This window comes from Octodon degus, unplaced genomic scaffold (genome assembly GCF_000260255.1).
Source record: "Octodon degus isolate 3935 unplaced genomic scaffold, OctDeg1.0 scaffold00011, whole genome shotgun sequence".
NCBI classification, from domain to species: Eukaryota; Metazoa; Chordata; class Mammalia; order Rodentia; family Octodontidae; genus Octodon; species Octodon degus.
The window spans coordinates 4336803-4350695 of NW_004524587.1; the positions used below are offsets into that span (position 1 = coordinate 4336803).

At 43.2% G+C, this 13893-nt stretch overlaps 1 protein-coding gene across 1 annotated transcript in view; it reads left to right on the forward strand.

The window, feature by feature from the left end:
* Adamts18 (ADAM metallopeptidase with thrombospondin type 1 motif 18) overlaps window positions 1-13893 on the forward strand; it is a 152391-nt gene that overhangs the window by 50785 nt on the left and 87713 nt on the right. The window contains exon 4 of the mRNA XM_004625771.1: window positions 13584-13866. Within this exon, the coding sequence (XP_004625828.1) occupies window positions 13584-13866 (283 nt within the window). The remainder of the gene's footprint in view (window positions 1-13583; window positions 13867-13893) is intronic.

Below are 13893 nucleotides of genomic sequence, written 5' to 3' on the forward strand. Positions count from 1 at the left end.
CACTGCTGCCCTGATCCTATAAAACAGAATCGTTGGATTTTCTTGAAACCCTGAAAGAAATGACAATATATTGGGTTCAAATTGTTATAAGAGAATGAAACTCCCAAACTGAAAGGTGCTTGGGACAAGTTTGTGTTCTTTAAAACCAAAGAATGCATTTTTAGGAAAAATGGAGGTTAAGAGCAGAATATATTTACTGGGGGAAAGAAAGCTTGAGTCTGAGAGAGGGACAGAAGGGGACCCGAGTGGATTGCCAAGGAACTTGTCTTTCCCAAGGATTTTTATAGAGCAAATACCATGAGGTGAGGTAGGTCTAAGGTGGAAAACATGGGCACTTGCACATGAGGTGGGACAAAACTCTGGTCCACCAGTAAGATCAATTGCTCAGGCAAAATTGATTAAGTTGAGATCGTATGGGAAAGTGAGTTATGTAGCAAGAGGGTATGAACATAGAGCAGGGACTTTTCCTGTGGGTCACTGACTCTTCCTGGATTCTTCAAGGTGACTGATACCTACATAGAATATCAAGCCCTGATGCCCACCCTAGGGAAGTATGCGCTTGCATTTGTCTACTCTTTTGTCCCGAGGTCTGGCCCACAGTGGAGTGCCTGTCTCTCCCACGGTGGCAAAGTCATCTTGTGTTCCATGTTGTCTCTTTGAGGCCTAGCCCTGGCTGACTGCCTATTGTTAGGTTTTTTCAGCAGTGGCATGACAAAGAAGCAGAAACAAAGGTGGGGGGAAGCCTTTATTAAGCCTGAAGACAAGGAGAGGATCAAGTGCAGGGTGGTGGGGCGCTCCTCTGACTTGAGACCGGAAGGCGAAGACTTTATGGACTTTTGATAGGGGTGAGTTCAGTGGCACACACGGAGCTGATTGGATTCTCCCTTGTGTGGATGGCGAAGGTAAAAGGAAGTTGTATCCAGGGCTGGAGTGGGGAAGGAAGAGGAAGCTTATCTTCATGGGAAGATAAGCTACTATTGTGGGGCTTCAGCCAGGTTGTGTCAGGGCCATGATAATTTAGCTGTTTGAACTTGGGCTGAGACCTGTCACCTATACCATTTCTGTCCAACTCAGGGTGCCTACAACAAAATTATTGCATAGGGAAAATATTAGTACAGAGAAAAACAAGGAAAGCTTATAGAGAGGCATGTTAGGCCTACAGGCATAAATCTGTAGAATCTATTCTAGAAGATTGGTTTTCAAACCCTAGAAATTTGAATTCTGAAAGTCACTGATCCAGGGTTTGCATCTTTACGTCTTGTGTTCAGCCGGGAGAAGTTAGGCGCTGAAGGCCCTAACTGGGCCTGGATGCTGCTTAGCACTGTCCGGTGCCTGTGTTACTAAGTGTATTCCAGGCTTCTGGAGGGAGCTCACTGTCTTGTGCAGAAATTTTATGTTGCATCACAGTGATTTATTTGCTCATCTTGCCAAATGAAAAATTAACAGAATTTCAAATGAAGACAGGCCCTTCTTAAAAATTTAAGGACTTACATTGAAGAAATTTAAAATTTAATTCCTCTATTTTTCACTAAGTAGGTTAAGAAAAAAACGTGGGTGCTAGGTAACAAGGTTCTGTTACTAATACGTTCTGAAGCTTTGATACTTTGTTGTTCTCCTTGGCTTCTGTTTGCTTCCTCTGTAAAATCAGGAAGATGAACTGCCCAATTGCTAATATCCCACAATCCTATGATTATTTTCCTTGGCTTTACCTTAAGATCGGGGATACAGAGGGACAAGAGAAAACAAATAAGTGTGGATAACTGGGACCAGCCCTTTCCATTGTGGTGGTTATCTGTGGTTCTTCCCATAATCCCTGGGTGAGCTTGGAAGTCCAGTCACTCATCAGGCCCCTGTGTGCAGCTTTCCAATGGGTTGATGCCACGTGGTATACACTCCATTGCCTCTCTAACAGCTGTCTATTGGCGTGGCTTCCAGGTCCTGCTGTCTATTTAGCAAATGAATGCTGTCAGTTCCAAGGGAGGCAGGGCAGGGAGGGGAGGAGAGTTTGACATAACCCATCACCACGACAGAAACAAATAGAAACATCTGTCTTCCTGATGGTGTGCATCAGCAGGCAGCAGCCTTGGGAATGGAGGAGCATCATTTATTCCAAAAAAGATTGCTCTACTATCTTGCAAATGCAACAGACATGATTTGTGCAGCTCCAGCAGAGATACAGGATGTGTGTCAACTGTTCCTTCTTGGAAAGTTACTATTGGCAGCCAATGTCTAGTGAAAGTCAACCACATGAGTCCCTTTCTATCCACCCTTAGAAGCCAAATGCTGGAATTTAAATAGCAAGAGATACTAAAAGTCAGTTGTTCACTGATTAACAGATTGCGTAGTCAGAGATTTGATAGCAAGACTTAGGGATTTTGTAGCTACAAAATGTAATTTAGCCAAATTCATATGACAGAGTTTTAGACTTCAAGACTTGAGCGCTTATATTTGTGATCTTTGGGCTTTTCAAAAGCAATCTGAGGCAAAGAAAGCGTAGGAAAACTTGATAAACTGGACATTAGGCAATGTGCTCACTATATAAATTCCTGTTGTCTAAATTTGCGTTTTATTTCACAATAATGCCAGACATAATATAAAGTGTTAGATGATTACCTCCCTTCCTGCTCCAAGGCTACAGAGAGTCCCTCCCATGCGGGGGCCTAGCAGTTTCCTATAGCAGAGATTGGTTCTTGAGGCTTTTCCCTTCAAAACCTTCAGCTGTTCCTCATTGTAGAAAAGTTCAAATATTATCCTCAGAGGTGGTCTGCCTTTTCTCCATACTCCCACAGAACTTTATGTATTCCCCTGTTCATGCAGTAGGATTTGAATGTCATGCCAAAGCCTCTGAGTCTGAAAGACACAAAGTTGAATATGCTATCTCTGCTTTGCCAAGGATTTATAGTACAAGGAGTGAAGGAGGACTTAGGGAAATAATACCCACTTTTGATAAGTATTGTGGTTTAAGGGCAGCATGATCTGGAGGCTGATGGTTTCTGCAGATCAGGATGATGAATTGGGAAAGGAATATTTCCTATTAACTGGGTGAAAGTCAACTGTAGAATGGTTTCTTACACGTGGACATCAATGTCTTCTTGATTTTATCTCTCTGAACACCAAGCATCTTGCCTTATTTGTAGAGTTAATTCCATAAATATTTACAAAGCATCTACCACATGCCAGACATGTAACATACAAAATGAGCAAATCCGACACCAGTCCAGTCTATGTAGCTGCCAGGAAAAACAGTTAACCCATACATAGGAAGGCAGCTCCAGGATGGGCTACCAAGTACTAACTAGGACTGTTGCAAACTAACTGAGGTAGAAAATGACAAGATAGGTGTTATGGTTTGTGCCTAATTGTCCCCTCAGAGCCTCATGCAGTCATAGGGTGCAGGCTTCTAGAGTTGGTGATTAATTCATGATCCAATGCTGGGATTATGGGTGTGAGTGCTGCACACCCCCAGAGTGGATAGTCTGAATGCAATATAGGGAAGAGAGAGAGGCTTGCTCTCGCCCCTGCCACTGCTCCTCCCATTTTGCTCTTGCTGTTTTGCTGTTTAATGTCTCCATAAACTGCTGCCCTCTGCCATGTTCCGCTCTGCCTGGTAGCCAGCCAAGTATGGACTGAAACTTCCACAAACTGTGAGCTAAATAAACCTTTCCCTCAATTTTGCCTGTCAGGTATTCTATCCCAGCAAAAGTAACTGAAACTGTTTGTTTTATGTTGATATAGTGGTTTGAAGAGGTAGCCTTTGGGAAAAACACGAAGTAAAGCAAAATTTCCTAGTGTAAGCTTGTCCCAAGCAAAGGGGACAGAAAGCACAAAGACTGAGATGAGAGCTGGTTTTCCTATTTGTGGAACAGCAATGGAGCCAGTGTAGCTGGAACACAATTTTAAAAATAAAAAAGGTAAGAAGATGCTACAGTGCCTACCAGTGGCTAAATTTCTATTTGGGACTGCAGGGTGACTTGAAATCTCTGTTTACCAAGGATTCATTTTGCAGTAGCACAGCATGAAGATGACCTGTTAAAGTGATGCTTTAGAAAAACAACTATGGAACAAAAATAGAGACTGTCAATAGAGAGCCGAGCTAGGAGAACACTGCTCTATTGGGTCATCCATGACATATTGGAAAGAGAATACATGGAGGGTGTCTCTTGTTGCTGGGACAAAATACACAACACCCAGAATTCAGGTAGGAAAGGTTTATTTAGCTCACAGTTTGTTGAGGTTTCAGTCCATACTCAGCTGGCTCTAAGACTGGCATGTGGCAGAGGGCAGCAGTTCATGGTGGCAGAAAGCAGCAAAGAGCAAAGGGAGGAGCCACAGCTGTCTCTCTCCCCCTCCTTATATCATAGGCAGGCTACCTTGGGGTGGGAGTGTAGAACTCACATAGTGTCCATGTCCTCCTCGTGCACAAGTTGAGGATGTTTATAGAGTAAGAACCCTGGCTCTCTCCTTAGTCACTTAATTAAACTTGTAAACGTCTCAGGTTGACACAGTATATCGACCAGTATACCAGGGAAGAGGTAAGAGCTGTAGAGATCAGGTGTTACTGCACAATGCTGCATTTCAGTAATGGAAATTAGAGGAATTAGAGATAGTGCTCATATATTTGGTTTGAAAAAACACGACTTAGATGGATATGAGTTGGGACTGTCTCCTTCCAGCCATTGCAGGATACTGACGCAGGAAGAGGAAGGGTGGCACCAGCAGATAGCATCAAACCCTGAAATGGTCTAGGGAAGAAGGTTGGCCATGTGGTCCAATGAAAAGATTGGTTTTCATTAAATCAAGATATGTGTGCTACCTCCTTGGTCACTCACAATTAACCAACAGCTCCGATGGCAAGTGCTTGCTTCCCAAATAACAACCTTCAGTTTCCTTTGTAATGATCAGATTTCCAATAGAAGGTCAGACTGAAGAGGGCTGTGTGTCAGGTAGCTCCTTCTTTCATCTTCTCTAGATGAGGATGTCTTCACGATCTAACTACTCCAAGAAGGGCTTGCAGCTCTGCTCTCTGTCCTTCTTGTTAATTACTGCCGCATTTTTATCTAACCGAGGGGCTAGGCAAGTGTGAGTTCTCTGCCTTAACATCCTATGTGTGTCCTGAGCATGTGTCGACAGACAGGATGAGGCATGGTGGTTGCAAAGTGGAGTGGTCCAGCTGTCCTGAAAGCACCCAGAGTACACTAGCAGGAAGTAAATGAGACTGTCACAGGATGAAATCGGAACAAGGTCAGCAATGACCAGGAAGCCCATATTCCAGAGAATGGGGGAACCTGGTTTACCCAGATCCATAGAGTAACTTCATCCACATCACCGTTGATCTATGTCTTTTCCTTTTTTATGCCATCTAGTAGGACAATTGAGACAGAGCCTTATGCCACTGAGCTGTATCCCTGGCCCATGGATGATAAAAAGTTCCACCACCAGAGAACAGTTCTGTGAAGTGAGATTTTGCAGATAAGGTGTTTTGTGCAATGTGTTGCCTTTATTTCAGGGACGTTGCTTTGCTTTTCTAGGTAGTGGGATAAAAGAAGGTAGGGAACAGGAGGCAGCAGAGAGGGATCCTTTAGCCTCTGTTCTCTGTGGACCAATTTAAAAATGTAGGTTATGACTGCCTATAAAACTGCATTTATGAGACAATATACATGTAATTTTTATTTATGTATTTATTTTAAAGAGAATAAAGGGCCAGCCAAATAGCTCAGTGGATTAAAGCACCTGTAAGCAGGCTCAAGGGCTGGGGGTTGATCCCTAGGCCTGCTGTGCTGGCCCCACCCCTGGGGCACATTGAAACAGCAATTGAGACTGGGAGTGGTGGTGTGCGTCTGTAATCCCAGCGCTTGGGAGGCTGAAAACAGGAGAATCAGTGCAAGTCCCATCTATGTACTGAGACCCTGTAGACCCTGTACTAAATACATTTAAAAAAATGTTAAGCATTAACTGCTCCTTTCAATAAGCAAATAGAAACTAATACTATAATCATCTTAGCTATCTCGTGTGTATACATACATGATGTTTTCCACTTCTGTTTTTTCTTTCTTTTCTCCTTGCCCTTGTCCTAGTTATTCCTTCCCTTTGCCCACTGTCATCCCCTTTCACAGTATGTATTTATCTTTCAGATCCTTTACTCCTTCAGGTTCTTACACTAGGGAGACCGATATTTACACATGTGGGTCTGATTTTTTTCACTTACGAGTATAACCTCTGTTTTAATCAATTCAAAAATGTATATAATTACAGCAAACATCACTATTCTCATATTGATAGGTAGTTTTAAGATTAGGGGGTTTTGACATTTTGGCTTTTTATTGTTTTCTGTGGTACTAGGGATCAAACCCTAGCTCTGCGCTGCTGAGCTACATCCCCAGCCCTAATGATTTTATATTGTGCCAACCTGTCACTCGGCATCCCCGGCAGGGCCCAGATTGTGATCTTCCTCGGCCATTTTCAGTACTGGGGTGATAGGCTGGGCCGTTGTAACCAACAAAAAGTAGTTTGTTTTTGCAGTACTGGGGATTGAACTCAGGACCTTGCACTTGCCAGGCAGGTGCTTACACCACTGATCTATATCCCTGACCCAAAAAAACTAGTTTCTTAAAAGCTCATGTCTTCTAGAAAATGTACAAGGGGCAGGAGCCACCTCAGCTTCTAAACCAGGAGGTTGTTGAAGTCATTAGCATTTATTTTAATAAAAATATTATTGCCTAAATCAGTGTACTCTATCTGTGTTGTTAGTATCTGGTAGGAGCTGTTGGAATGACACTGCTTCAGACAGTGATCATGCGAGTGCTTTGCAGAAGGCGACTAACTGTGTTGGTCTTTGTGTTGGGTGCACAGACCATTTCTTTTGGCCAAAACCATGTTTGTTAATCTTGTCCCACAGTCAGATTTGGTTAGTGTATGGGGAAGGAATGGATATTCAATTTGAGCCTTCTGGAGTATTTGCATTATTAAGTATCCCAGGCATGGACAAGGAGGAAAGCCAAGCACTCAGCAAGGACTTCTGCAGTGACATTTCAGCACTGTTGTTTCTAGTCCACCGTTATCAGTGTGGTTCAGAAGGCCATGGTGACTCTTCTCTGCCCTGACGAGAACAGGAGCCCCCGGAGTTAATCATCTTTCTCCAGAGAGGCACCTGCAGAGGTTGCAGGCAGAGTCCTCAGTGAGAATCTGTAGAAAGCCTTGGCAGACCTTCCCCAGTCCTGTCTCAACAGAAGGCCAGCATGAGACTGAGAGCTCTGGTCTGTGGTGCGGCTCATCCTGCCTTGCTTCTCCTGGCAGGGTCCAGCGGTTTATTCTTTCAGACCAGTGAAAAGCATCCTTTTCTCTAGGATGCTGATCAAACCCTCCAAAAAAGCCCATCACTTCCTTTCAGTGGAGAGAGGCAGGTAAGAGATGAAGCTTGCAGTGTGCACCAAGGCTGGATCTAAACACTTGAGCCAGGAGCATTCTGGATGTGAAGTTAATGTACCCGACAAAGGACTGGAAGAGGAGCAGACTAGCAAAGTCCCTCCCACTTGTTTTCATTCTTCCCCATTCCACCAAAACAGATAGCTCAATCCACATTGAAGTCGAGAATCCTTGTATTAAACAACTGTCCAGCATTTAAAAAAGAAATCATGATTTATTCATCTTTTGCTGTCTCGACTTGCATTCACAATAATTTAATTAATGTGTCTCATTTTCAGATCTTTAAGCCTTGCTTGGCCTTTTCATTGTTTATCTTCATTAACTGAAAGGATATTTATGCCAACCTCTAGAATTTCAGGTGCAACTAAAGACAAAATTAATATAAACACATCTAAGTGAAGGCCTGTATTTTCTGACTTGCTCCCTCAAATAATCCACTATCATAAGAAAAATAAATATGTATTGAGTGTGATCATAGTACAAGGCACTGTCTTTAGCACTTGAAAGTGTTAACCCAGTAAATTCTCTAAAAATTCCCCAAGGAAGAGCCGTGACTGTTCCCATTTTACAGGCCAGAACTGAGTATCAGACATTTATCCATGTGCCCCGGGGATGGGGGTGAGGTTCAAAGAAGCAAGCCAGCATTACAGAATTGAAGGCACCATAGCTCCAGCCCTCTCTGCCCAGGCTGCAAACAGTTGGCTATTCATAGTTTCTGATTAAACTTAGAGTGACTGTGCCTTTTAACTATCTGTTAAAAATACACTACACTCTATTTCTTCATGTTAACGTTTACTGAGAGACATTTCCCACTTAATGCAGTGCTCATGAATATTCATGAGAATTTTCACTCCAAGTGAATCTTTGGGTTAGAAACACTTCCATTCCATGGCACTGGGAAAGAAAATGCTAACAGAAGTTTGGAGTGCTCACACCCACCTCGTGAGCTGCAAGGCTTAGGCTTTACCTCTGAGCCACTCATCGCCTTGCCTATGTGGCCTTCTATCTTATCTCAGTAAGTCTTGCTGTTTCTGGACACCCTCGTGTTAGTTGTGGTTGTGCGCAATGATGCATTCTCTTAGCCTTTACTTCTTAATTTTCCATTTCTTTGATTTCTTTCCTTCCTCTCCCTGCAGCCCCCCTCCTTGGCTGGACCATGGATTTCTGTGTCATGTTGACTACATATCCGTAATCCTTTCACTGACTCAGCATGGAGACTTTTCCTTCAGGCCATCCTTAATACAGGCTGGACAACTGTCAATTGTTTATCCTGTTGGGCTGTTGTGTTTTAGAAAAATGTATCAATCCAGACTGAACTCAGAATTTTTTCAAGTCATTGTGGTTAGGTTGAAAATTAAAATGTGAGAAAATTTTATTATCCATGACTACAAATATGTGTCTTAGGCCAGGGAGATGGCTCAGTAGGATAAGCACTTCCTTGACAAGCACAAGGGCCTGAGTTCAATCCCCAGTTCTGCCAAAAAAAAAAAAAAAAACACAAACCCAAAAGCAAAAGCAAATATGTGTCTTCATTAATATTTTTCTAGTCAGGCAATGGGGCTGTGTATTTTATCTCTCCATGACATTTTATACTACCAACAAAAGAGAGGGTACTATCTGGGGGGGTCTTTATGCCATTTGAAGATGCTACTTTAAGATTTATATGTATTATCTACTTGAAGTTCTGGTTCAATTGCAGCAAATATCACTAATCATGAAGTCATTTAATATTTTGATTATTTAATAGGCATAAATCCTGGGGCATAAGTTGGCCTAAGACATGGGCCTGACCCTCAAAAAGCTTATTTTTTCCTGATTTTCATTGATTTTTCAGGCTCTTCACACTGACCTTCTGAAAATTAATTGTGCACTCATACCACTACTGAATTTGTCAGGAATTTATGGCATTTGCAGTCTCCTTTTTCCTGTTAAATCTAAATTGTTTTTCAGAAGAATGTGACAATTTTGACTGAAATAACAGCACTTTGGGAACTTCAATAGAATTGAAATATGACCTAGAGTAGTTTGAAGGGAAAATTGATGGAAATTTTATAGAGTGATTTATACCGTGTGCATTTTCTGAGAATTATTTTTGCCCTTAAAATCTAGGGAACACTTGCTAATGAAACACACTTGTCTCCCCTTTTAAAGCACAAAGCAGTAAAATATCGAAGTCGAATCTTGGCCTATCAGTATGCACTTAATTTTTAAGTCTGCCAATCATGTGATACATTCTGTCTTTAAAATTGGAGCAGATGGGAACACAGCAGCAGGACCAGTCATTGTGAGCTGGTCCTTCTGCACATAGCCCAGTAGTTGATGCCACGCTGGTCTTCGCCTCTGGCACCTCTACCTTAATCTGTCTCTTCATGCTGGATACATGGGACTGTTTTGTTTTTGTTTGTGGTATTTGCTTGTATAATCTTTGCTTTTCTCATTTAATTGGAAGTTTCAAATAAGCAGTTGGCTCCTTTTGAATACACTAGGCTTATAGCTTTAATATGTATATATGTAGCTGGATTTCTGTATTTTTCATCCAGTTAAACCAGAAAAGGAATGTTTTTCTTCCTTACTCTCTAGCAGTATTGATTTTTATTCTGTTATAAAGCATGATTTTAGATTCTTGTCCTTGACACTCACCTGCTATGTGTGCAGCTAGTGTGACTGTCCCAATATAATTTTTATTGCTTTTTCCATATAGAAATTTCTACTGTACATTTAAGCAGCCTGCTGCTTTCATTAAGCAGGACAAGAATAGAAAGCTTCCAAACCGGTTAGTCCAGTCAATGCACTTTAGGTGGCTTAAGCCTTTGATATTCCTTGAAGCCCTTAAGGAAGCTAGTAAGGCTGGAGGGCTTTTAAGGATAATTCATTGCTTTTTTTCCTTTAACTAATCACTGTCTTGGGGGGACTGTAAATGGTGTCTTTTGTCCTCTTGCAGCTTGAAAGAGGGTGGGCAGGATGAGGATGAGAAGGCCTTGTTCAGGCAAGGGGGCACTGAGCCCTCCACCTCAGGCTTCCAGCTCCGACTTCCTGTCCCCAGTTGTGAGCTTTCAGTAAAGGATTGCATGAGTTCCTGTGTCTCTGGATCTTAAACTTTCTGCTTCCAAGTTCCAATTACCTCTTCTGATGATGAAAGGGCCTCAGCATCCCTTACATCAAATAGATGTGTACAGGCTCAGAAGCAAGTATTGGCTGATGGTATTTGATGCACACCAGGGATGCCCATGTGGCCCGGACTATTAATCTGTGATGGAAATTATAGGTCGGGGAGAGATAGAGGGTTGCAACTGTCTGTTTCCTTTCCAGAGAGAGATGTGAAGCTAATGAACTATGGGGTGAGATGGTTTGGAAGTAGGATAGAGTAATATTCCAAGAGGCCATGAACACCTCTGCTCTGAAGATTTGGTGTTGAAGCTAAGGCTGTAGAAATGAGCACTAGAAAGCCAAGCAAACGGATTGGAGAAGAAAATTGCATGTGAAGAGTAAGTGCTTGTGGGTCCTATGAAAGGGACTTAGTAGGCGCATTGACATGTTGAGAAGGGAACAAAGAGGAGACATGGGGCCAGATAAACCAGCAGGGTCTGCAGGGAGCAGATTGCTCAGGAACTTTCAGGCTGGGAAAGGGAATTAATGCCAGAGGACATGGGAAGGTTTAGTTTGTGTTGGGCGCATCATCTGGCGGATATGGGGAGACCAGATTGAACAGGACAATTGGGGTCTGGGAGACAGGGTAGAGAGTGTCAGAGTGAGAGGGGAGAGCTGCCGCTGATGCGTAGGATGGGCTCCTCTGACCTATGTCCTGCAGATAAGGAGCCAGGGTTTCTATGAACGTGGGATTTTATTTATTTTATTTTATTTTTTAATTGTACCTACTGATTCTCTTCTCTCACAGTCTCCATGAAGACATGAATGTAAACTGTTTCATTTATTTATTACATGGTTTTGTTGTTTCTTTTTTTCTTTTTTCTTTTTTTTTTTTTTTACTAACAATATCTAGAATAAGAGCAGGCTTTAGATGCTCAGCATGAGCTTGTGGAATGAAACTATCTATCTTGCTTTCCAGACTCTAGATCTCAGAACTGAGGTCCATACTCTCTCAGAGGGCACCAGCCATGCGAGGTGGCAGGAAAATCAGGACCCTAACGCAGGGCTCAGTCAAGACCATGGGCTCTCCTGATGCCACTCACCGTCCTGACCACCACACAGGCTGACTTAGGAGCCAGCTCCCCACACAGCCGTGGTACCTGCCCTTGCCCTGAGATTCCACCTCCCACACTTGTGCACTTGTGTGCCTTTGTCTTTGTGTCTGTGTGTCTACTGCCTGACATCTGCTTGGTCCTCAATGAGTATTCAGTGATTCAGTCACTCATCAGCAGCATCAGGTACCTGAAATGCTGCAGTCTAGAGTATCGGAAAGACTCCTGCAGTGGTTCTTTTCTCTGTCCTTATAAAGTAGTCAGGGCAGGAAGAGTTTTCCCCACTTGGTCATGGAGGTAAGGCCTAATGCACTGGTCCATGGCTTGTTTGTATGTTGTAATAATCACTTGAGTGGTTAGAAAGGGGGGGGGGCAGCTGTACCAGTCACATGGAAAGTGATTTTGATTTTAATGGTGTTTTGTTTTACTTGGGAGAGTGAGAATGAGTGTCTGTTTAAGATTCCCATGTGACACTAATGTTTCACAAATTTGAAGAATCACTGGCCTGTGTCAGTGCTCCTCAAATGTGAATGCACTTGCAAATGGCATGCTCAGAGTCAGACTGAGTCATGCAGAGTGGGATCCAGGATCTGTGTGTCTAGCAAACTCCAGAGTGTGGCTGAAGCACCGGCCTGCGGACCACTGACTCCACAGGAGCCAGGGAGCTTTGATGCCCAGATAGCAGAGTGTGTGCTGAACAGCAAGGGCGCATGCTGGCTGCAACACCAGGGGCAGTGGGTCCTGTGCTGTGAGCTCGGAGGGCAACATTGTGCCAGCGCGGACTCCCCAGGAATCCCTTCTCCTTGAATGAGCAAGTGGATCCCTTTGTAATAGTACAGCTCATTGGATTCCACAGATGCCTAATTAGGCATAATCACTCATTCCTTCCTTCCTTGGCCATCTTCACTGGTACTTTATCTAGAACCTACGAAATCAAGATGGAAGCCTTTGTTTTTACTATCCACCCTATGCATGCTTGTGTGTATGTGGAGGGTGTATAGTCATTATTCACTCCAGGGTTTCTGAGTGACTACTCAGGCATAGACAAGCAGGACACCCCGTAGCTCAGCCAGTCGGGAACACACCTCATGATTGGTGGCTTTGTTGAGTATGTAGCTCAGCAGTAGAGTGTCAAGCTATGGATTCAATCCCTAACACCACCAAAAAGAAAAACTCCATAGCCTCTTTGTAAAGAGTAGTGCTTCAAGAAGTAGAATGTCAGCACTGGTTTCCCTGCTCATGGTCTTAGACTCAGTTTGCCTGCTGTAAAATGGAATTGGGTGTGGAAACTTGTAATGGGACAGATAAAAATGAAATGACAGGTGTGAAGTATTAAGTTGGATAAAAATACAATGCTTTTAAAAATTGATTATAGTAAGAGACACAAGGTGATGAGCCCCTCAGAATATTCCCTTTCCTTCACAACAATTGTGCCATTAGTCTTGAAAATTTGGGAAGCTGTTCTAGAAGTACTCTTTTATCAGCGTCTTTAGTTGAGCTGTCGTGGCTGCCTTGGTGTGAAGAGTGGATGCAGAACATTTGTATTTCATTTTATTGTGACTTTGGGAAGATCCAGAAATTGAGCAGGTCCAGATCGCCTCAACAAAGTAGATGAGGACATGCTGTCATGTTTGGACAGCAATTGCTAGGAGCATTTTAAACTTAAGACATCAAGCCAACCAGGAAAACATATTCAGGAGAGAAAACGCCCACAACTGTGTCAGAAATGGCAAGGATGATGGGATGAGTATGTTCCAAGCCAGAGCAAGTAGTTTGAAGGGAATGATGGGGAGGTGTCTTTTACATTTTCAAAAATTTAACACTCATGGGATAAGTTGATCGTACCTCATATTGTGTACGGTGCCCACCTGCAGGAAGTAGTGAATGCATGCTTGCTGGGAATCAGCCCAGGGAAAGGGCTGCGCAGAGTCATCAACGTGTTCTTTGTGTTTGGCTTTCTAGTCAGGTCTCATAAGGACACACAAAAATGAATTCCTCATCTCACCGTTACCTCCGCTGTTGGCTCAGGAACACAACTACAGCACCCCTGCGGGCCACCATCCCCATATACTGTACAAGAGGACAGCAGAGGAGAAGGTCCAGCGGTACGGTGGCTACCCTGGCCCCAGCCGGACTTACCCCGGTCACTCCCCAAGTCACACTCCCCCTGCATCCCAGAGTGCAGAGACAGAATTCCACCATCGAAGGTGGCAAAAGCAGCATTTTTGTGGACAACGCAAGAAATGTATGTAAGGAAACATTTCCTCGTTCT